Source organism: Gopherus evgoodei, chromosome 4, assembly GCF_007399415.2.
Source record: "Gopherus evgoodei ecotype Sinaloan lineage chromosome 4, rGopEvg1_v1.p, whole genome shotgun sequence".
In the NCBI taxonomy this organism is placed as follows: domain Eukaryota; kingdom Metazoa; phylum Chordata; order Testudines; family Testudinidae; genus Gopherus; species Gopherus evgoodei.
Genome location: NC_044325.1, coordinates 66,730,120 through 66,751,686, shown reverse-complemented (window position 1 = coordinate 66,751,686; position 21,567 = coordinate 66,730,120). Strand labels below are relative to the sequence as shown.

Below are 21,567 nucleotides of genomic sequence, written 5' to 3'. Positions count from 1 at the left end.
TGAAATTCTTGGAACTTTATTATATAGACAAATTAAATAATCAGTAAAGAACAACTTGTTTTGGATTAATTGAGTATTTTGTGGGAGGCACTGGGAACAGTCTCCTTCAAGAGAAAGCTGGAACTTATAGGTACCTTCCTTCATTTTCAAAGCATTTGACAGAAGCCGCTTTGAAAATGAGTGAGCATTGAACTATTCCTCCAGATTGTGCTACTGTAGTTTTGGCTATTTTGTAATAAAAATTGTATACAAGAGCTTAAGTCTCCCATTTTATAGTCTACTATATATTTTTTAAAATTTCTATACTTAAGGAAAATATAGCATATGATCTCAAAATACTTGCAGAAACAAGCTTAGTCATTACATCATGTGCTTTATCCATACTGAAACAGACATTTGCATTCTACCTTTAAGTGTACGTGTGACAGTTCCTTAGGTTTGCTTCAAAGAGGTATGTGTGAACATATCAGGACACTCCAAAGAGGAATTACACCTAAACAATAAGTTCTGTCATTTACAGATCATTGTCCAATTTTAATCATCACTTGTTGCCAACTAAAATATCCCTTCTAGAACAGGGAGATATCCAACCACAAAGTCTCTAGTTAGACTAAGGTACAAGTGTACTGCCACTCTCACACAGGACTGGTAAAAAACAGAACTTTCCACTGGTCATCTTTTCTTCGGCACAGATAAGATGTTCTATGGTGGAACTAAGCTTCTGAAGCTAGAATCTGATTCATTAGTGATCTCAGAGTTGTCATAATGGATTCCTTTTTGCAGTTCTCTCCATCTCAGTATCTGCTCTGCCAGCTCTTCAGTCTCTGTCACAAGCAAGTTAATTTTTGCCAGAGCATTGTCCTGGAATACAAGATGGGAGTTTCAGAAGTTGAGATATTAAAAGGTGGGTTAAGTAATTAAACAATGTTGCATTTTGAGGGGAAGAGCATAACAGAGGATAGGAAAGGGAACCACTTTCACTACTCACCATGTTTTTCATGGTCAGGGGTATCTGAGGGATGCTCTTTATGGTCTGCAAGTGGCTTTCCAGTTTCTCAATGAAGGCCACTGCCAATGTCAATAACTCTGCTACATACCTTTAATTTGGGAAGAAATCCAGAAACAGGCTGTTCAAAATGATGCACAATTTAATCTTAAGCCTCTCGTTCCTGTCTTTGATTTTTTCCTCTAAACCCCTTCCACAATAATTGTGGGAATTCCTGACCACCTGCCTGGGGAGGAAATCTCAGAAGAAACAATACAACTGAATGAGGGCACAGGCTGCAGGAGCATCATCATCATCATTTTTGCTTGTCAGCAAATGCTCTCTTTGGTGGCACTCAGTAAACTAAATACATGTCAGTGAAAGATATGGCTAGTTACGAAGAACATGTACCATATATCTATGGGCTTATTCATGTGTGGATGGTGAACAAGCTGCACTGAAGAAAGGAGACTTGGTATTACACCAGAGTGTTATTTGGTTTTGGAGAAGTGGTCTGAGCATAAGTTAAGTGTTATATAAACCCAGAATTTAAAACACATCTGTTTGAAAGGTACAAGAGAAGCTGTTATGTGATCTGCTGAAGGAAAGTCAGAACACATGCACCAAGGTTCAGTGTGTAAGATTGTCATGGGACATAGCCACCCCACAGTACCCCTGCTGGTCAAGCAAGACAGTAAGGGTCTTCTCCCCACTCCACACACTGCTCCATGCTGGATATGTGGCTTAGATCTCCAGTCAAGTCACAAACAACTTTAACTCCTTCCAAAATAGCAAAAGTCCAAGTGAGAAATCCCAACAAACAAGAAGGTTCTTCTGCTCTTCGGGGTCTTCTCTTCAGTGCTCCCTATGGGCCATGTTCTCAGCTCATCTGGGCTGCCTTTGAGTGTATTTCTAGCTCTGGACTATGCAGTTAAATTGAGGTCTTATTCCATTGGATTTTGGAACAACCAACAACATTCTTCCTTCCCAAACTCACAACTTTAAGGGTCCATACATGATTTTTATGAAAGTTTGAATGGTTTCATTGAATAGATTAAATTTTCATAAATGGGTCTTTTTAAAATACTTGCTAGAAAACTGATTTAGAATTGTGTGGCCTCTCTAGACTAATGTACTTGAAATTTCTAAGTTTTCACCATATAGCTCATTACTGACAATGTTTCCAATAAGGAGGTCCAAAACAAAAAACACTGGAAAAATTGCTGCATGCAGTGGTGAGCTGGAGCCAATTCGCACGAACCAGTTAAATTTAGAAGCGGTTTTAGAATGCTTGTTAACTGGCTTCCCTGCGAGGGAAGCTTTGATGGGCTCCGGCTGGGAAGCAAGTAATTCCTCCTCCCAGCCACCGGGGGAGTGCTGTGCTGCATTGTGGGAATCGTGGGCTGCCTCCTGGCCCTGTTGCCGCTGCTCCTCGGACCTTTGGGCTGGGGTTCCTGCTGCTGCCTGCTGGGCCTGGGCTGCATCCTGCTGCTCAAGCTGCTGTCCCTGTGTGAGTACCCACCCTCCTGCCCACAGCCAACCCCTGCCCACGGCCCCTGCCTGCAGCCAGCCACAGCTGCACCACGCTGCCCACAGCCAGCCCCTGCCCGTGGCCCCCAGTCAACCTCTGCCCACGGCCCCTGCCCGCAGCCAGCCCCAGCTGCACCACGCTGCCCGCAGCCAGCCCGTGTCGCACCCCCTGCCTCACACCCCTGTCTGCAGCTAGCCTAGGTCCACTGGTGCCCTGCAATCCCAGGGCAGTAACCCTGCACACCTGCTTCAATGAAGGGGGCAGGGAGCAGCTGGGACCCACACATGTGCACACCCTAGGGTGACCAGACAGCAAGTGTGAAAAATTGGGATGGGAGTGGGGGGTAATAGGAGCCTATATAAGAAAAAGACTCCCCCCCCCAAAAAAAATCAAGATTGTCCCTATAAAAATCAGGACATCTGATCACCCTAGCACACCCCCAAGGAGTGGTGGGGACCCACACATGTGAAACGGAGCTCATTTCTAGTTCAGGCCCATCTTTTTAAAAAAGGACTTTAAGTAGGGTTAACATACATCTGTATTTTCCTAGAGATGACAGGCTTTTTGGTTCTTAAATCGCTGTCTGGGTGGAATTTTTAAAATTAAAAAATTCCTCCTGGGAAAATACGGACATATGGTAACCCTAATGGTACAAAAAATATGTACTGTGGCACATCCCTTAAATCAGAACATCCCTAAATCAGGGAACCGGTTGTTAAGATTTTAGCAGCTCATCACTGGTTGCATGTGTGTATATAAAACAGTTTCTGTGGACTGGACTGAGACATTACACCTCATATATTCTTTATGGAAATAAGCTTATGGTAGGGATATGGCATAAGATACATTTTATGCAAGATAGGTCTAGTAAGGTGGTATTAAAAAGGTTATAATTTACTGAATCATAGGACTGGAAGGGACCTTGAGAGGTCATCTAGTCCAGTCCCCTGCACTCAGGCAGGACTAAGTATTATCTAGACCGTCCCTGACAGCTGTTTGTCCAACCTGCTCTTAAAAATCACTAATGATGGAGATTCCACCACCTTCCTAGGCAACTTATTTCCAGTCCTTAACCAACCTAACAGTTAGGAACTTTCTCCTAATGTCCAACCTAAACCTCCCTTGCTGCAATCTGAGCTCATTGCTTCTTGTCCTATCCTCAGGGGTTAAGAAGAAGAATTTTCCTCCCTCCTCCTTGTAACAACCTTTTATGTACTTGAAAACTTATGTCCCCACTCAGTCTTCTCTTCTCCAGACTAAACAAACCTAATTTTTTTTCAATCTTCCCTCACAGGTCATGTTATCAAGAACTCTGAAAATTTTTGTTGCTCTTCTTTCACCAATTTGTCCACATCTTTCCTGAAATGTGGTGCCCAGAACTAGACACACTCCAGTTGAGGCCTAATCAGCATGGAGTAGACTGGAAGAATTACTTCTCATGTCTTGCTTACAATACTCCTCCTAATACATCCCAGAATAATGTTTGCTGTTTTTGCAACAGCGTTATACGGTTAACTCATATTTAGCTTGTGATTCACTATAACTCTCCGATCCCTTTCTGCAGTACTCCTTCCTAGTCAGTCATTTCCTATTTTGTATGCGTGCAACTGATTGTTCCTTCCTAAGTGGAGTACTTTGCATTTGTCATAGGCATCTGTACCGTGGGTGCTCAACACCCCCTACCCTCAAGCTCACCCCTGGCCCTGCCCCTGCCCCACTCACCCCGCCCTAATTCCATCCCCTTCCCCCAAGTCCCTGCCCTTGCCACACTTCTATATCGCCTCCTCCCCCAAGCACGCCACATCCCCACTCCTCTCTCTCGCTCCTGGAAAGTCCTAAGCGCTGCCAAACAGCTGTTAGGTGGCAGGCAGTAAGCACTGGGAGGGGGAGGAGTGGGAACGCAGCATGCTCAGGGGAGGAGGCGGTGGGGACGGGGGGAGCTTGGCTGCCGGTGGATGCAGAGCACCCACTAATTTTTCCCCAGAGGTGCTCCAGCCCTGCCGCACCCACGGAGTCGGCGCCTATGGCATTTGTCCTTATTGAATTTCATTCTATTTACTTCAGACTATTTATCCAGATCATTTTGGATTTTAATCCTATCCTCCAAAGCACTAGCAACCCCTCCCAGCTTGATATCGTCCGCAAACTTTATAAGTGTACTCTCTGTGTCATTATCTACATCACTGATGAAGATATTGACCAGAACTGGACCCAGAACAGATCCCTGCAGGACCCCACTCGTTATGCCCTTCCAGCATGACTGTGAACCACTGATTACTCTCTGGGAACCATTTTCCAACCAGTTATGCACCTGGTGATTATTCAGTCAGTATGCAGGTATCAATTCTGTATCTAAAGTTATGAATATTGACTATGTAACAATTACAACTGGGTGTGTACTTGGGAAACACCCCCCAGACAACGGGCCATCAGCCTTGATGGGCCATTAGGAAGAAACAATAAGACTTGGAAGATACTAATCTCTCTCTTTCCTGAGAGGCGTTGTTGTGACATTACTAGGTCATGTCACCTGGTACTAAACACCATCTTGGACTTCTAGTAAATTTCCACTAAAAGGAGGCGGAGCTCAAGACTGAGAAACAAAAGATTCCCGCCTTATGTAAATCTTATTTAAGGCTGGAGAGCGAGTTCATCTTGGTTCACTCTTCTCTGAATCCCCACCCAGGATGACTGCTGGAAACACCTAAAGAACAAGGACAAAGGGAAAGGGGGAGGAGTACTGAACCCAGGCTGGAAAAGGGATCTGGTCTGTGAATAAGACACCTGAAGATTTAAGCTGCAAGCAGGGTAGCTAACCTTCAAGAATTTCTGCCCAAAATAAAAAAACTTAGGGTGAGAAATTACTTATTGAAACCAGTCTAGTATCTTAAGCTTAGTATGTTTTGTTTTATCTGCTTAGTAATCTGCTTTGTTCTGTTTGCTACCCTTTATAATCACTTAAAATTTCCCTTTTACAGAAATTTCCCTTTTACAGATAATAAACTTATTTCTTGTTTATAACATAATCCAGTTTGTGCAATTCATATCCGGGGAAGGTGGGGAAAAGGAAAGAAGCTGTACATCTCTCTCTCTATATTGATGGAGAAGGTGAATTTTTACAAGCTTGAGCTGTGTAGACTTTTCTATACCGTGCAAGACATTCTTATTTTAGGTTTACTCCCCAAAGGGTGTGTGCATTTGAGTGCTCGGCAATTTCCTAGCTGAATCTTCCCAAAGAGAGCTGCTTGCAGACTGTGTGATTCTACAGCTGAGATGTGTGTGTTTGTGTCTGTGCTCTGCCAGAGGCCAGAGAGCCTAAATCAGCAAAACAGGGAGAGGGAGCTCAGGCTACTGAAGCAGTCAGGCTCAGTGAAACCCCACTACATCAAGTGGCATCCCAGACAGGGGAATGTGGGGGTGCAACCCATCACATAGACTAGCAGCATGAGTTTACTTTAGCAACTTTTTGATACAAAAGTTGTGCTTCCCCTACCAGGAGTGATTGTCACACAAAAGTAGCTTATTTGGACATGAATACATGTGCAGGCTACATGCTAAGAGTTATTTTCTGAGAACTCACCTGTGGAATATGGCTTCAATAGGAAAATTCTCTTGACACAAGGGTTTCATTAACCTCTGCCGGAGAGTCCTTTTCTCTTTCAGCACTGCTTCCAAGTGCTTATTCATAACTTGCAGAGCGTGGCATTTCTGAGCTACACAACAGAGGTAAATGTCAGAGGGATGCTGACTGGAAATTGTTTGACCAATGGAGCAAGAGCAGAAACTCATTCTGCATTGCAGTTGACTGGTTTTCTAGCAGTTTTTCACTGTGCAAGTGATGGGCTCAGGCTCTGGGAGGATAGCAGTAACCAGACTAGTCCCTGTTGAATGACTTACGAAGTAGTACTAGGATATGCTCCAAAGAGGCTCAGCACATGTAGTCCTTAAAAAGGTATCACTTTACTAACAAGCATGGTCCTAAGGGATCTGGTAGCTCCATCTAAAAATCCCTATATGACTTATACCTGCACCCTACAGTATTTTAGTAATAAGAATTTCCTTCAGGGTTGTGTTGTAGTGGACAAGAAAAGACCCCCAGAGACAAAGCAAAGAGGTGGAGAAATACTGAGGGAATTAATCCACTCCCCCCCAACCTACCAAAATAAAATCCCAAAAGTCCTTCTGAGTGACTTTACATATGAAAAAAGTACATACATCTGTTGACTTATTGGGAAGGCAATAGATTTATATGCAGCACTGCTGGGGCACAATGGCTTATGAATGCTCCCAGAACTTCTGCCCCCTAGGGTCCAAGATATTAAGTGGAATACCACAAAGAACATACACATGGTCACTAGTGACATGGAGGGTTCTAGCTGCATTGCTGTGCTAGCACTCTTTATTGGCTGATCATCCATCATAGCCTCAGGGGCCACTACACACAAGTGGATGACAAGTGCAATGGTGCTGATGAGAAACAGGGAACTCAATGGAGGTGAAACACATTTGATGACATCCAAGTCAAAGAGTCTGAAACTAATAATTGTTCCCCTGAACAAAACCACTTACTCAGGAAGTATGGGTGAGCAATATCTGCAGTTTCCTTTTCCAGTCCCATGATTTCAGCTTCCAGGCTCTTCTACAGAAGGCATAAAAAATAGCTACATTTGATTTTTATATGGTTTACTTTCTGTTTACCTATATATCGGTGGATATCCCCCATCTCCTCAGTATGTATGTATTCAAAATAAGAATACCACATTCATCCTTCCATGTCTGTAAGAAACTTTTTAAAAACAGATTAGTTTGTACAGTTGTGTTGAGTATATGTACATGAATAGTTGAGTTTTGCATTTAGTTCTTAATGCAGTGAAGTTTGTGATCATTTTTATTTCTTCTTGGAATGAGTTCCATTGTCTAAATCCAGTTCCTACAAAAGTAGGCACTCACACTCACAAGTCTCTCCCTCGTGGCAAACAGTTCCCCGGCACCAGGGAAACGCAGCGGGTGTCACAGGGGTGATCTTGGACAGACCTCTAATTTGATTTATTCAGTGGGGAGCCAGTCCAGAATGTGGTTAATGTTTTCACATGCCCTGTGTTGCTAAGCAGGTGGACTGCTGCACATTGTACCAGTTGGAACCTTTTCAGGTTTAATTCCTAGATATTAATTGCAGCATGTGAGCCAGGCAGTCACAAGTGTACATAGGTTGAGAACCACTGGTCTAACCTATTCTTCAGCTAAGTCAATGGGCATTTGGCTGTCTGCAATGCTGTTTGATGGAATGGACTTTGCCACTGATAATGTATGCACTGGATAATTCAGTAGGTAAGCATTACCACCAGACAATAGCAATAACAGAGAAATTCAGAATACATCATAGAACTTAAATCTTACAGCCAGTTTAGACAGTAGTGAGAGCCTAAAGAATGGAACTGTAAGAAAGGTACTGTTAGGGGATGTATACACATGAAAATTAATCCAGAATATGGTAGGATGTGAATGTAAAGAAGATTATTTTAAGATTAACTCTATGTATGGATAGAGAGTCTTATTCTGAATTATTTTAAACCACACCCAAAAAGCACTAAAGTAACTCAGAATAAGGCATTCTTATTCCAGAAGAAGAGTATCAACACATAGAGCTAACCAAGAATAGCTCCCTGTGTAGACAAGCCCTTATTTTGTTAAAGTGGAAGTGGTCCAGTTGTCTATAAATACAACAGCTCATGAAAAACCAGTAGTTTGCTGATCTAAGGAGAACAGCTGTTCAGATCTGTTCCCCCAGTTTCTTCAAGAAGATTTAGATAAAGTTGTTCACCAGATACAACGCGTTGCATCTTTGCAGTTATTATGAAAGAAAGGAATTTTATATATGGGTCTCTTTCCTTTGTGATAATTCATTATATTGTGACAAAGCTACCTACTGTTAAAAAATAAATTACAAATTACTACCACCACCTGCCAATTATACTTTACATATTCTTTTTCTTCTCCAGACTGCTTTATGTTTTCTACTATATAATGGTAAAAACACAGCATAAAAATATGCTTTCTACATGGAGAGGGCAGTGCAAAGGTCAAGAGCAGTTAGTATGCTGTCTTACCTATCATATAGAAATATGCACCCTGGTACAGATGGATTTACCTGGTTTATTTCAGCTCGGATGTCTGCAATTTTCTCCACCTCCGTGAGGTGCACAAAGCAAGGGGCTTGTTTAGCAGATAAATCCAGCATCTCCTATTAAGGAACAAAAGAGGGTGGTACCGGGTCAGTAGCAATAAGAAGTCACAAGCAATTAGAACATTTTCAAGGTTAGCAAGAACATTAGTGCAACTGGCAGTGTCTTTCTAGGTGTTGCATTAAGTTTCTCCTAACATTAAAGATTTGGGAAACATAAATCTTACATAGGCAGCTGAGGAAACATTTCAGAAGGACAAAAATGGGTTTACAAAAATAAAACTTCTCCAAAGACAAAGTTCTTATAGAAGAGTCTGGGAGCACCCTCCTTAAAGATTTGTTGTTTAAATCTATACTATTGGAATGCACCTAAAGTCAGAAATTTACTCTTTAGAAGTATAAACAAGAGGAAGGGATACAGTCATCCCTGGCATAGGCAATTAACATCCAAAATTGAATGAAATTAATCATGCACAGCAGGGAGGGATTTCTCTCTTCTCCCCCCTTTCAATTTTAACATTGTTTCTATCAGTATAAACATGGATTTATGATAAATGGCATCTATTTGAAGACACACACAGTGCTTTAAGGGGAAAAAAAATAACTAACCTCTCAAAACCAATGTACTAGGAAGTAGCATGGCAAGTGGATAAGGCACTGAATCAGGAGACCAGAGTTCAATTCCAGCTATGCCACTGATGTGCTGCATCACCTTGGGCAAAGCACTTCATCTCTCAATATCTCAGTTTCCCCTTCCTCTTTTTGTCTTTCTTGTCTATTTAGATTCTGTTCTATATAATTTCTTATACCATGCTCATCACCATAGCATCTGAGCTACTTCCAGCAGTGTATTAAGTAATGTGACTAACATGTCACAGATTTGTTCTTTCATTTTCTCTCCCAGGGGAAGAAGTGTATGCAGTGTTCCTTTTGGAATTTATATATTCACATTCACACACACCTCTGTGTTTATAATAGAGATGGCAAGGTCAGAGAAATGCTTCTTGCAAGGTGTGAAAGGTGGTAAGGTTTGGGATGGTCCTTAGTTTCTGTGGAGTTCATTCCACAATCTTGGGTCAACCACCAAGAATACTCAGTCTGATTGTAAGGGCTAGTCTACACTTACAGTGCTGCAGCAGCACCAGTGCAGCTCTACTGCTGTCGTGCTTAGTGAAGACACTACTATGCTGACAGAAGACCTTCTCCTGTCAGCGTAGGTACTCCAGTTCCCCGAGAGGCTGAAGAGAGGAGAAACTCTTCCATGGATATAGCACTACCTGCACCAAGGGTTAGGTTGGTATAACTCTGTCACTCATGGGTGTGGATTTTCCACATTCCTGAGCGACAGTTATACCAACATAAGATTGTAGTATAAACAAGGGCTAAGCTCTTTAGGGATGGTCTCTAAGGGTATGGCTACATTTGGAATTTCAAAGCGCTGCCACGGCAGCTCTTTGAAGTGTGAGTGTAGTCAGAGCGGCAGCGCTGGGAGAGAGCTCTCCCAGCGCTGCATGTAAACCACATCCCTTACGGGTCTAGCGTGCAGCGCTGGGAGCCGCGCTCCCAGCGCTGCTGCCCTGATTACACTGACACTTTACAGCGCTGTATCTTGCAGCGCTCAGGGAGCTGTTTTTTCACACCCCAGTTGCAGCGCTGTAAAGTGTGAGTGTAGCCAAGGCCTTACTGTTTGTATAGCTCTTAGTGCAGTAGAGCCCCCAACTTGGTTGGAGTTTCCAGGTGCTACTCTAATTCAAACAATAAAAATAATTCAATAAAGTGATTGAGAAAGGACTTATGCAACAGTCAAGATTATGCTTCAATCAAGGCCCTTTGTTTTTTGTTTAAAATTTCCCCAAAATGTATCAGTGTTTATTACAAAAAAATAAACACACAGGTGAAAATCTGTGCAAAATTAACTTCACAGTTTTCTAGAAAAATATCACAGTTAATATTGGGGGACGGGAGAACAGAAAAAAGGAACAAAGAGAGAAGTAAGGGTATTTAAAGTAATAGCAGTTTAATGCTGTGGTTTATTTCATGAACTGTACATTAACTGTATGTACACACTGATGTGCATCTTCCATTACATTTTCTTACTTTAACAGACAGTTTCACATTTACAAATGGGGTAATTTATTTTAATAATCAATATTGCCATGTATTCAAGTGGTCCGAAATTCAGGTGAAAATTAGAAAAACATATGCAATAGCTTTTGTAAAAGCCAGGAATGTTTTCATAAAAACTGAAAATAAAGGGCCTTAGCTACAAATAGTGACCTGAACATGAACCTCTGTGCAGGCATCTGTCCACATGGCTTTCTGTACAGGATTGATAGGGAGATGAAATTTAACAGTAGGGGAGGCATAGTTCTAGTAGACTATTTTGACAGTGCAGATACAGGAATAAACGGAACTTTTACACTTCATCCCTACGTTCCAAGAGCAGAATCAATGCTGCCCCTTTAAATCTAACACTTTCTGTTGACACTCATTGTGCAAATAAAACTCTAGCAGCAGAAAGCCATCCAGAAGAAACAAATACCCGGGGTGCACAGCAGACAATCAGAGTGAGAAATGTGTTCTAACGCTGGTAAAAAAAAATTATTAAAAAAAAAAAAACCTAAGGAACTAAAGAAGATCAAGAACTACATACAGAACAAAGCCAAACTAAAGTTAGCTCTCCCAAAGCCTCTAATAGCAATCCGTTTTTTAGAGCAGAGTGTAATCAATGCTTAATTTGTAATGCACGAGGTGCGGGAGCTCAAGCATTTTTTTATATTCATAACTAATACAGTAAGTCCAGAGGTGCTGGGGCTATGACCTGCCAAGCCTAGAGGTGCAAGGACTTGAGTCCTTCCACAAATTAAGCACTGACTGCAATGCTCTTTAGGGGACGGGGGCCTGCTCCCGCCTGGAGAGTGTCTTTGTTAGCCAGCCCGCCGGCCGGCCCAGGACAGACGCTGACGGTCGGCAGTGGCACCCGCACAGGGAGGCCGGACACCCGCAGCTGGAAACCGGGGCGGTGGCACAGCAGCTGCTCTCCCGGGAGCGAGGGTCCCCCACGGCCCACGGGCGCGTTCCCGGAAGGGCCGCGCGCGGTTCCCCCAAGGGAGGGGCCATGGCCCGGCCGCTCCTTACCTGGGTCACCACACCCGCTGCCAGGCACTTGGACAGCACTAGCCCCGCGGCCGTAGGCTGCACCGGCTCCCAAGGGTTCAAACAGGCCATCACCGCCTTCGCTTCCAAACTCGCCGCGAGCCCGCCCCCGCGTCGCTCACGCTAGGGGCGAGGCCACGCCCCTCCGTCATGCTGTGTGTGACATACGCGCAGCCGCGCTGGCGGGCCTGGCTTTATGTGGCCGCCATGTTGGATGTGTCCTGTGGAGCGGCTCTGGCCCTGTTTCCGGTTCCGGGGCTTGCGGCGGCTGGGTGACTTCCCACTCCCAGCTGGAGCCGGAGCTGGTACGCGGGTGGGTGGAGACTCGCGATGGGGAGAGCGGGCGGTAGGTGGGGGGGTCTCCGGTCTGTCATTCGCCGGGGCCGTAGCCCGGGTAGAGGAAGGCTGCCCTGGGGTGCCCCCTGCCCCGAGTGGCGGCTCGGCCGGCCGGCCGGGCCGGAGGGGTGGCAGCGCCGCGGCGGCGGCCGATGGACTCTGGCTGGGGGCGGCGGCGTGAGGTGTCTCTGACCTCTATTATGCAGCCCGAAGCGGAGCGGCCTTTGGGCTTCCCCCAAGAAGAACTGGCCCGTGCGGGGGGCCGGGCCGGGCCACTGGGCGCTGTGCTGGGAGCCCGGACTGGTTGGAGCTGCTAGAACTCCCGGGGGTGGGGCGGTCATTAGCTTAATCAGTCACCTTCCTTCCCCGTTGAGACTCTGGAACCCAGGGGCTGCTGTTCTGTGGGTTTTAACTTGACACCGTCCCTATATGGTGCTGAACTGTACGAATTCCTACATTTATGTAACCACATTATTTGACCCTCTACAAGACTGAGGGCTCTAAGGCCGTGTTTTTACTATTGGCACTACAGTGGCATAGCCATAGCGCCCTAGTTATGCTGCTGTAGCAAGACTACAGGGACAGAAGGGTTTTTTCCATCATTGTAGGAACTCCACCTCCCAGAGCTACTGGTAGCTAGGTTGATGGGAGCATTCTCCCATAGACCTTTAAACCGGGGGTTAGGATGGCATAGCAGTAGCACTCATAGATGTGGATTTTTCACATCCCTGAATGCTGTAGCCATGTCGACCTACGTTTTAAGTGCAGACCAGGCCTAACATATTGAGTTCATGAAGCACCAATGCCAGCAGACAAGCATGCACGCACACAAGTAATGTGGCATTACTCCACTATAACTTGTCTTGACTAAAATTTGTAGTGTACAAATGGCCTTAGTCTGACACTTTGATCTTGCCTTTAACTGTTGCATGCTTCCCAACTTCCCTGCCATTAATTTAGCATTCAGACAACTCTAAATGAAGCCATCTTAGTATGATAAATTGGGTTAATCTTATTAAGACCTATATTTAATTAACTAGGGATAAGAAATCTAGCCTGACACGTTAAGCATACCATTCAACATGTCCAGGTGAGCCATAATGGAAGAAAATTCTTATGCACAAAATGACTTTGTAAACTTGCTTTTTAACAGGAAAATTTGATTCATGTAATCCAGTGCATCGTGATTGAGAGAGACTGGACTGGGTTTGTGCCTTAAACAAAATCTGTATACTTAACATAAGACCAGCAGGATGGGAAATAGTGCCTTAAAAGCTCACTTGGAGACAGCTCAGAAAACAGGCGTGTTCCAGCTAACTGGAAAGGGTCTCTCTGAGGTAGTAGAACTCTTTGGCTACACATGTACATGGCTAATTGTCTTCGGCAGGGACTCTATCTTTCTCTTTTGTAAAGTGCCATGAGCATTAACAGTGCTGTATAAATAATGCTTCAGGCACCTCATTATGCCCCTTTTAAGGAAAACACTCTTGCATGCACCTTTGCTCCAGCAATCAGTGATGCTCCGCTTACCTGAAAACTTGTATTTCTTTATAACTTCTGGTTTTATATTTAAAACAAATGTATTAAATCCAGGACTCTTAAAAGTTTATGCAACAAAAAAGGTGGCTTTCAATAGAAAATCTTAACTTGAGAGCACAAGATAAGTTTAATAACTGTGTACGTTTATGTAAGATACTCTCAAATTTGTGAAATACTTTAAGGCCCCAATCCTGCACACACTTATTCACATGCTGAACCGTAGCCATATGAATTGTCCCTTTGATTGGAACTGCTCAAGTGACAAAAGTAAAGCATGTCCATAAGTGCTTACGGTTTTAACACATTATCTGAGATTGACTTGATTTTGTTTGATTAATTCCCAGAAAAATCCAAATCAGACTTGAACAACTGCTGTTGGGTCTAGCCGCTGTTTGTATGATGTTCAAGTTCAACACTGCACCACGCTACTTTGTTGTGGATAGGGGGAGTTAAATACCCCTCTTATATATTTAATTTTCCTTTTCACTCCTCCCTTTCTGGCAAGTGGGGTGGCAGGGGATATAAGTTGCTGCTATGATTTGCAGCGAAAAGCTAAAACATGAGTCCCGCCCTCCTCCCATTACTGGCTCAAGGACTAGAACAGGTCCAAATTTCTTGATCAAGGTCCAGACTCTAGAGAAAATAATAAAAAAAATCAATAATAAGAAGTAAATAAATGTTGAGATCAAAAGTGTCTGATCTGGATTTGGCTCGCAGTCTGCCTATTGACTACCCCTGAACTAGGAGATATTTGCAGATATTTGGTGCTGTTGCTGACCGTGAGAGTAGATGATTTAAAAAAAAAAATCCAGAAGTGAATGATGTAACAATGTTACATGTGCTTTATGATGGCAAGGTATGTGAATAAGAGAGGGTGTTAGTTCCAAAGAGCAGACAAGTATTACAGTAAGATGGAAGGAAATGTTTTTTGTAATTTATAAAAAATTAAACAGAGAACTGAAGGAAGACAGGATTTTGTTTAGCTTCCATCATGCTTAAAAACGGGGGGAGGAGGGGAGATAATCAAATGGCAAAGGTTATTAATAGGCATTAAAGAGAACATAAAAATGAAAAGTTCTGTAAACAGTATTGTGCTGTACTCCTATCCTCGCCCTTTTTTCCTTTATTTTTTTATCCTGTTTGTTTAGACTGAACTCTGGACTAGGAATTAGTTTTCCTAGGAGTCTGTAAAATGTCCCTTAATTTTTTTCAATGGCACAAAAAAAAAATCCAACTTTGTATATTGTTTTTGCTTGAATTTGGTAAATCTCGCATTTGGTAATGGTGAGACACTGTGCATCGTATGGACTAATATAAACTTGAACTGCAGTGTAAATAACTGAAAGACTGATAACATGAAATTATATTGTCTATTATGAAGTTAAACCAGCTGTTTTAATGCTGTATGTACTTTTTCCCCCACCCAGTTTCCTGAAGACCTGCAGAAGCTAGCTAGCAACTTAAGGACAATAGATTTGTCAAACAACAAAATTGAGATCCTGCCACCACTGATGGGAAGGTTTTCTGTTCTGAAGAGTCTTGCTTTAAACAACAATAAACTGAGTATGAGTTTAATATTGTCACAGATTTCTAAAAAGAACCAAACTTCTTTGTTGTTGGTCTGACATTAAATGTGATAACTTGACTCTTACAAAATGCAAAGGGAAACACTGGTTGCTTAGACTAAAATCTCTTGGAATTCACGATCAGGAGAAAATTAGATTTCTTCAAAACTAGTTTAGCAATTTTGTTATATTTTCACCCTTGCAATAACATGTAAGTACTTTAAACCACATAACTGTGCTGTGAACCCGTCTGATTTAAAAGCTACAGAAAATCAGATAGTTTAGTACTTGCATGGAAAACCTCTGAAGATGGTGTCCTGCAGAAAACAGTGCTGGTGATTCAGTGAGTGTCACTCCTGTTTGGCCAGTGTCCCAAAGACTGGCAAAGCTAGCAACTAGAATTAGGGGGTGCTGTGCTACTAGAGGTGTTGTCTTTCGGGTGAGTGATAAAATTAAGTTATTTTCCACTTGTAGTCATTAACAATGCCATAGCATCCTTTATGGAAGTAAGGCATTATGCCTAATGTCTTGGCCAAATTCCAACTCTATTTATATTCTGTTTACCTAAAATTTCCTTTTCAGCTTATTACTTAAGTGTTCTTCTTGTCTCCAAATTTTTCTGTTGTTTGTGCGGTGGTGAAAAGCTGCTGCGTTTAACTACAGGTGTCTGAACTTCAGAGACTGGTGAACTGTTTTGTATAAGCATTTTATAACTTTTTGGGTTCATTAGTATGGGATGAACAAATTTAAACTAGTACTTCACTCCTACACTTATTTCAAATGTTGCAAAATGCATTTAGCCTAGTGGTTTGGGAGAAAGAAATGTTATCTTGGAAAAATCCTATCAGAATAGTGTGGTATATTCCACACAGGAGCAGACTTGGCTTTTAATGGATATGAAAACTCGCAGTTTCCTCTGAGTAGATTAGGTAATTTCTTTATTCATAATTTTATTGCTAGCTGCTCTACCCGAGGAGCTGTGTAAGCTGAAAAAACTCGAGACCTTGCATCTGAATGGCAACCATCTGACGCAGCTGCCTGCCACCTTTGGACAACTCTTGGCTCTCAAGACCCTGAGCCTTTCTGGAAACCAGCTTCGGACTGTGCCCACTCAACTCTGCAGTCTTCGTCACCTAGATGTGGTGGATCTCTCAAGAAACCAGATCCAGAGTGTGCCAGACACCGTGGGGGACCTGCAGGCCATTGAACTCAATTTGAATCAGAACCAGGTCTGGAAACAGGCTTTAGAGGCATGTGTACTTAAGGCATGATTGAGTCTGAAAGAGTTAGTTCTCTCTGTGCCACAGAAGTCAGGACAGGTTGCTTGATGACAGTCATGCTAGGAAAATAAGTAGTTCTCGTTTCCTGTCACTAACCCAGTTAATCTATAAAACGAGCGACTGTGTTGCTAAAGTGGCTGAGTAAACTGAAGTCAGATTGTGTAGTAGTGACACACAGATTGGTGTACTTATAAATAACCAATTATCAGTAAAAATGTACTGTTTCAAGCTTTTTTTCCACTTTCTCCTTTTGGACCATGTCAGATTTCCCAGATCTCAGTGCAGATCTCTCACTGTCCACGCCTCAAAGTCCTGCGTTTGGAAGAGAACTGTCTTGACCTCAGCATGCTTCCTCAGAGCATACTCAGTGATTCCCAGATCTCATTGCTTGCGGTGGAGGGTAATCTCTTTGAAATCAAGAAACTCAGAGAACTGGAGGGCTATGACAAGGTTTGTAGAAAAATGTTGCTAGTGAAAGTTTTTTGCTTTCCTGCTCATGACTGCATCTCAGACTACTGGGAGAATCAGAGTTCTGCTGGTGGATGAGACTTGCAACAGCCCACAAGTATCTTTGCAGCCATTGGCAGTAGATGACCTTCTAAGGATGACCTTCTGCCTTGCCCATTAGATAACAACAAAGGACCTGTCTGTGTTTCAGGAACTACTTGTAAGATGAACATCTTGCAGCTTTCCTCTCGAACTGCCCTTTTTGCCTTAGTGATGTGTATGCTTTTCTCCCTGGCATGTGTCAGACTGGATTGCAGCAGATGCTTATAAGCAAACTTTTTTTGATGCTACAGCACTATTAGGCAGTACCCTAAAGAGAGAGACGGACTTTAATCACGTTTGGAGCAATGATGTTCCTAGTTAGTGCTTTATTTTATTGAGCATTATTAGTGGTTGGAATTCTATTTTCCAACTATCCCTACATAGAAGAAACTGGAATTAAGCGGTAAGACTGGAAAAATTATAGAGGAGTGATCTGGCTGTTTAATTAGCCATAGACTTCATGGCCCTTTGCTTGGGGAAGAGTTCAGGTTGTTGATCTCCAGCTTTAATGGTTGTACTGGAGAAAATGCTTTATAGGACAAGTTCCCTGTCATTGTCGTGTTTGTACTTTCACCCTGACTCTTGTAGGTTGTGCCTGCATTGGCTCTCATGATCTTGCCTGCATTGCCAGGTCATGTGGTAGCCTTGTCATAGTAATTCTCTATTTGCATAATCCCCACTGCATAGTAGGTGAGGATGGAAATATTCCTTTTCTGTTAATAGTGGGGAGAAGGGCAAGGAATCTGTTTGTCTGATACAAAATAAATAACATGGGCCTGGATCCTCTGCTATATGTGTGTAGAATATAGCTAGGATTTTATTCATTTTTTCAAGAAAAATCACTTGTATGTAGAAGTAAGTATTGGCCATTATTATTTAACTCAACTGTTTTATCACAATAGACTAAGACAGCATCTATTCCTTCTCCCCCATCCTAAATTGTTCTGGGGAAGCTTTAAAAAATGCTTCAGCGAGAAATGTATTCTTGTGGATGTTTATCTTGTCTATTTGGGGTGACGAGTGGAATACAGCTGGTGCTAAGATGGTGGCATATCATTTGATCATCATAAGGCACCAAAGCACCTCCATTGAATGAGACAGTAGAGGCTAGGAATAGTAGAAAGGGAGTTGTCTACAGTATCTGCTTTTTAATTCACACAGCATCCTCTAAACCTGACAATGGGGTGCTTGGTCTCTGTGAGACAAATTAGTGTATTGGCTTGGAGGCTGTACGTAGTACCTATTTATGTAAATCTACAAATTCATTAAACAGATTTTCATGACTTTAAAACTTCCTTGCTGCATGAATGGGATGCTGCTGCAGTTCACTAGCAATAAAACCTCCAAATGACTTCTCTTCTGTGTGAAGTTAGGAATGGCCAGTTTCATTATGGCTTTTGTATCACTGACTTTCTAGTTTCAGAACAACCAACTTTCTCTTTGCTTTCCGCTTTTTAGTACATGGAGCGGTTCACAGCCACCAAGAAGAAGTTTACATGATGGACTGCTATTCTGAGTTTGTATCATTGGACGTAAAAGATGGTGACCAAAGCAGCATAGTCAGTAGCACTGTCTGCTTGGAATGACAACTTAAACCAAGACTGAAGGTTCTGAACTTGATGATGGCAATGAGAAAACTGACAATAGTCGTTTCATAAGTCTGTTATGGTGCTGCCACTACCACTTCAAATAAAAATCTGACATTAGGAAATTGCAGCCTAGGGTTTGAACTGTTAAATATGGCTAGAAGCTGGTTTGCCTTCTGGCTAGCTCCTTCACTTCATTTTATTCTCCCTTTTCAGGATGATTTATGTGGGAGAAAGGGGTATATAATCCTCACTAGTTGATGAGGTAGAGGACATTAGCTTTTTTCACAATAGTTGCTCCTGCATCCTTATAAAGGAAAGTTGGCCGTTTAGGGTGGGTTACTTGCATCTAATATGCAGCTCTGCTACCACAATAATTCCAAAATATTTATACTACTTGCTGTAAATGTCCTCTAGCATGGAGGTTAACTTTCACATAGATCTGTTGTAATACTAAAAATTGTGTACACTTCATGAAGCACAAATAGTTAACCATGTGAGCTCATTTATCTGGTCTATTTTATATTAACTGCTTTTGTAATCAAATCTTGTTTCTATCATCTTTTCTCTTACTGGTTGTATCAATTCACAGTACAATTTACAGGATGTCTTCTAGTTGATGGAGAAATGCACTATTCCCTTCTGTTTGAACATACTGCTATTTAATGGACTACTTGACAGGTTTTCTCTGTGTCTTCAGTAAAATGTAGTTTGCTGGAAAAACTGTTATCCTTGCACTGATGAATCCTCACATCTGCAGAGCCATGTCTAAAACTTTCACCTTATTACAGCTGCCTTACTACCAAAAGCACCCAGCAAGAGCTAAAAGTGTATGCAATTATGTAACAGGTACTAAGATTAATTGCAATAGATTTAACTTGTGTATTTATTTTACTAAAACACTTTAAAACTCTAGTTTAAATGTCTCAATTCTAAACATATTTCTGCCACTTCATTGTGATTGTATTATTAAGCTTACCTAAAGGGTTTATTTTACCAATCTATTAGTTTTTTTTGTACAAAACTACTTGTGACAATCAAAAAATAAAGACACTCCATTTGAGAAGAGAAAATGGCTGAGAGATAGTAAGCCTTTGAGTGACAACTTAACTAAATGCTACTACTTGTTCAAAAATGATTATGTACAAATTCTACTAGAAGAACTTGCATAGTAAAAGACCAGTCCTCTTGGATTTCTAATAAGTGCTATTCCTAATGCATCATCTGTAAAGCCATCAAATGCTTACTTAGTTCCATGGATGGATATACACAAGATGTAAGTCCTTTCAAAGCTGTTGCGAAAGGTAGAGCGTGGAGAGGAAGTGGTTATACAGAAGGTTTAGTAAGAGTTAGATATAACAGTTGAAGTTGGAAAGTAAAGAGAAATGTTGAGCAGACTGGCATTTAACTTTCTCTACAAGAATGCTAGTGTGGTATATACAATGTGTGCCTAAAGCAATGTCAGACAGGCAAGGAACTATTTGGCTGAACTCACAACAACAGCCATAGCTTGAAAAGCTCTGCACATACTTAAGTTCTTCAGGACTGCTTTGCTCTGGAAAATCCCAGCATGTGGGAACAGTTGCTTTTTGAGTGACAATTTCCTCCATGTTGGACTTGATTTGGTTTTTAATCTTCTTCACTGAAATCCACTGCCTCTATGTATGTGGTAGCTCTAGGGACAGAGCAGTACCTTCATTTGCACAGTTGAAGCACTAGCTGTCCTTAAACATAGACTCTAGGACTGGAAGGGACTTCGAGAGGTCATCGAGTCCAGTCCCCTGCCCTCATGGCAGGACTAAATACTGTCTAGAGCATCCCTAAAAGACATTTATCTAACCTACTCTTAAATATCTCCAGAGATGGAGATTCCATAACTTCCCTAGGCAATCTATTCCAGTGTTTAACCACCCTGACAGTTAGGAACTTTTTCCTAATGTCCAACCTAAATCTCCCTTGCTGCAGTTTAAGCCCATTGCTTGTTCTATCATCGGAGGCTAAGGTGAACAAGTTTTCTCCCTCCTCCTGATGACACCCTTTTAAACATGAGCTCAGTTCATTCAAGAAACATTCTAGAAGTTTGAAAGTACATAGATAATGTATTAATTTCATATCCTTCAAGTGCATACTGAATTTTACCTATATCTCAAGAAGCTAAACACTAAGAATGTCTACACTTACTGGGGATCCATACTGTTCCAATTAATCCACCAGGGGTTGTTTTAGGGTCTAGTGAAGAGCTGCTAAGTCAACCACAGATTGCTCTCCTATTGACTCCAGTACTCCACTGGAATGAGAAGTGTAAGGTAAGTTGACAGGAGAGATACTAATGTAGCTGGAGTTGCATAACTTAAGTTGACCTAGCCCCATAGCATGTGTGCTGTGTGAACCACAAGCTGGGGGAAGCTGTGTCCCCACCATGGCTAGTGCTTCTAGCCCCACACTGCCCCCTATCCCTGGAGCAACAGGAGGGCAGGCAGCACAACTACAGCCTCTCCAGCCCTAGAGCACGGGGAGGTGAGCTGCACAGCCCAAGCTAGCCCCAACTACAGGGAGATTGGAGCTGCTAAACAGGAGGGGAGGTCTGGGGGCAGACCATGGGCAGGGCTACACCTGGCTGTTTAGGAGGTACAGCCTCCCCCACTTTGATACCTGCTGCCCGTACCCTGTAGTGTAGACCAGGTCTACTTTTTGTAAAGCACAGGTAGATAAGGACTATTCTATGAGTGAGTGATTATGTGTCTTCCACCTAGTAATTTATCTAGTTCTAAAATACTCCACTGTCTTGTAATTTTAAAAGGCGTCCACTATCATGTTGCTTGATGGGAATGGAACACACATGTAAATTCTCCCCTGTGG

The 21,567-nt window shown here is 42.4% G+C and overlaps 2 protein-coding genes across 4 annotated transcripts; one reads left to right on the top strand and one right to left on the bottom strand.

Annotated features, from left to right (window-relative positions):
- Positions 1–12,019, bottom strand: HAUS2 (HAUS augmin like complex subunit 2). The gene is made up of 6 exons (XM_030559591.1): positions 11,836–12,019; positions 8,665–8,757; positions 7,086–7,155; positions 6,097–6,229; positions 989–1,097; positions 1–861 (listed from the first exon to the last, which is right to left on the bottom strand). Exons 1-6 carry the CDS (start codon positions 11,923–11,925, stop codon positions 703–705), a joined length of 654 nt encoding a protein of 217 aa, XP_030415451.1. The 5' UTR covers positions 11,926–12,019; the 3' UTR covers positions 1–702.
- Positions 12,020–12,076: 57 nt separating this feature from the next.
- Positions 12,077–19,792, top strand: LRRC57 (leucine rich repeat containing 57). Of its 3 annotated transcripts, none has more exons than XM_030559589.1 (6): positions 12,077–12,158; positions 13,343–13,526; positions 15,156–15,291; positions 16,254–16,522; positions 16,838–17,023; positions 18,581–19,792. In XM_030559589.1, the coding sequence occupies exons 2-6, from the start codon at positions 13,443–13,445 to the stop codon at positions 18,620–18,622; spliced, it is 717 nt and encodes a 238-aa protein (XP_030415449.1). In that variant the 5' UTR covers positions 12,077–12,158; positions 13,343–13,442; the 3' UTR covers positions 18,623–19,792. The 3 variants fall into 3 exon arrangements, with proteins under 3 accessions (XP_030415449.1, XP_030415447.1, XP_030415448.1); XM_030559587.1 differs by having other exon boundaries at positions 12,087–12,166; XM_030559588.1 differs by having other exon boundaries at positions 12,108–12,199.
- Positions 19,793–21,567: the final 1,775 nt, after the last annotated feature.

Excerpts from the sequence above, each read along its gene's own strand:
- HAUS2 (XM_030559591.1), bottom strand. The coding sequence starts at position 11,925 with ATGGCCTGTTTGAACCCTTGGGAGCCGGTGCAGCCTACGGCCGCGGGG. Across the intron at positions 6,230-7,085 it reads TGCTCACCCATACTTCCTGA|CTCAGAAATGCCACGCTCTG; the intron begins GTAAGTGGTTTT and ends TCTGTTGTGTAG. Across the intron at positions 862-988 it reads CCCTGACCATGAAAAACATG|GACAATGCTCTGGCAAAAAT; the intron begins GTGAGTAGTGAA and ends CTTGTATTCCAG.
- LRRC57 (XM_030559589.1), top strand. The coding sequence starts at position 13,443 with ATGGGAAATAGTGCCTTAAAAGCTCACTTGGAGACAGCTCAGAAAACA. Across the intron at positions 13,527-15,155 it reads CTGGAAAGGGTCTCTCTGAG|TTTCCTGAAGACCTGCAGAA; the intron begins GTAGTAGAACTC and ends TCCCCCACCCAG. Across the intron at positions 17,024-18,580 it reads AACTGGAGGGCTATGACAAG|TACATGGAGCGGTTCACAGC; the intron begins GTTTGTAGAAAA and ends TCCGCTTTTTAG.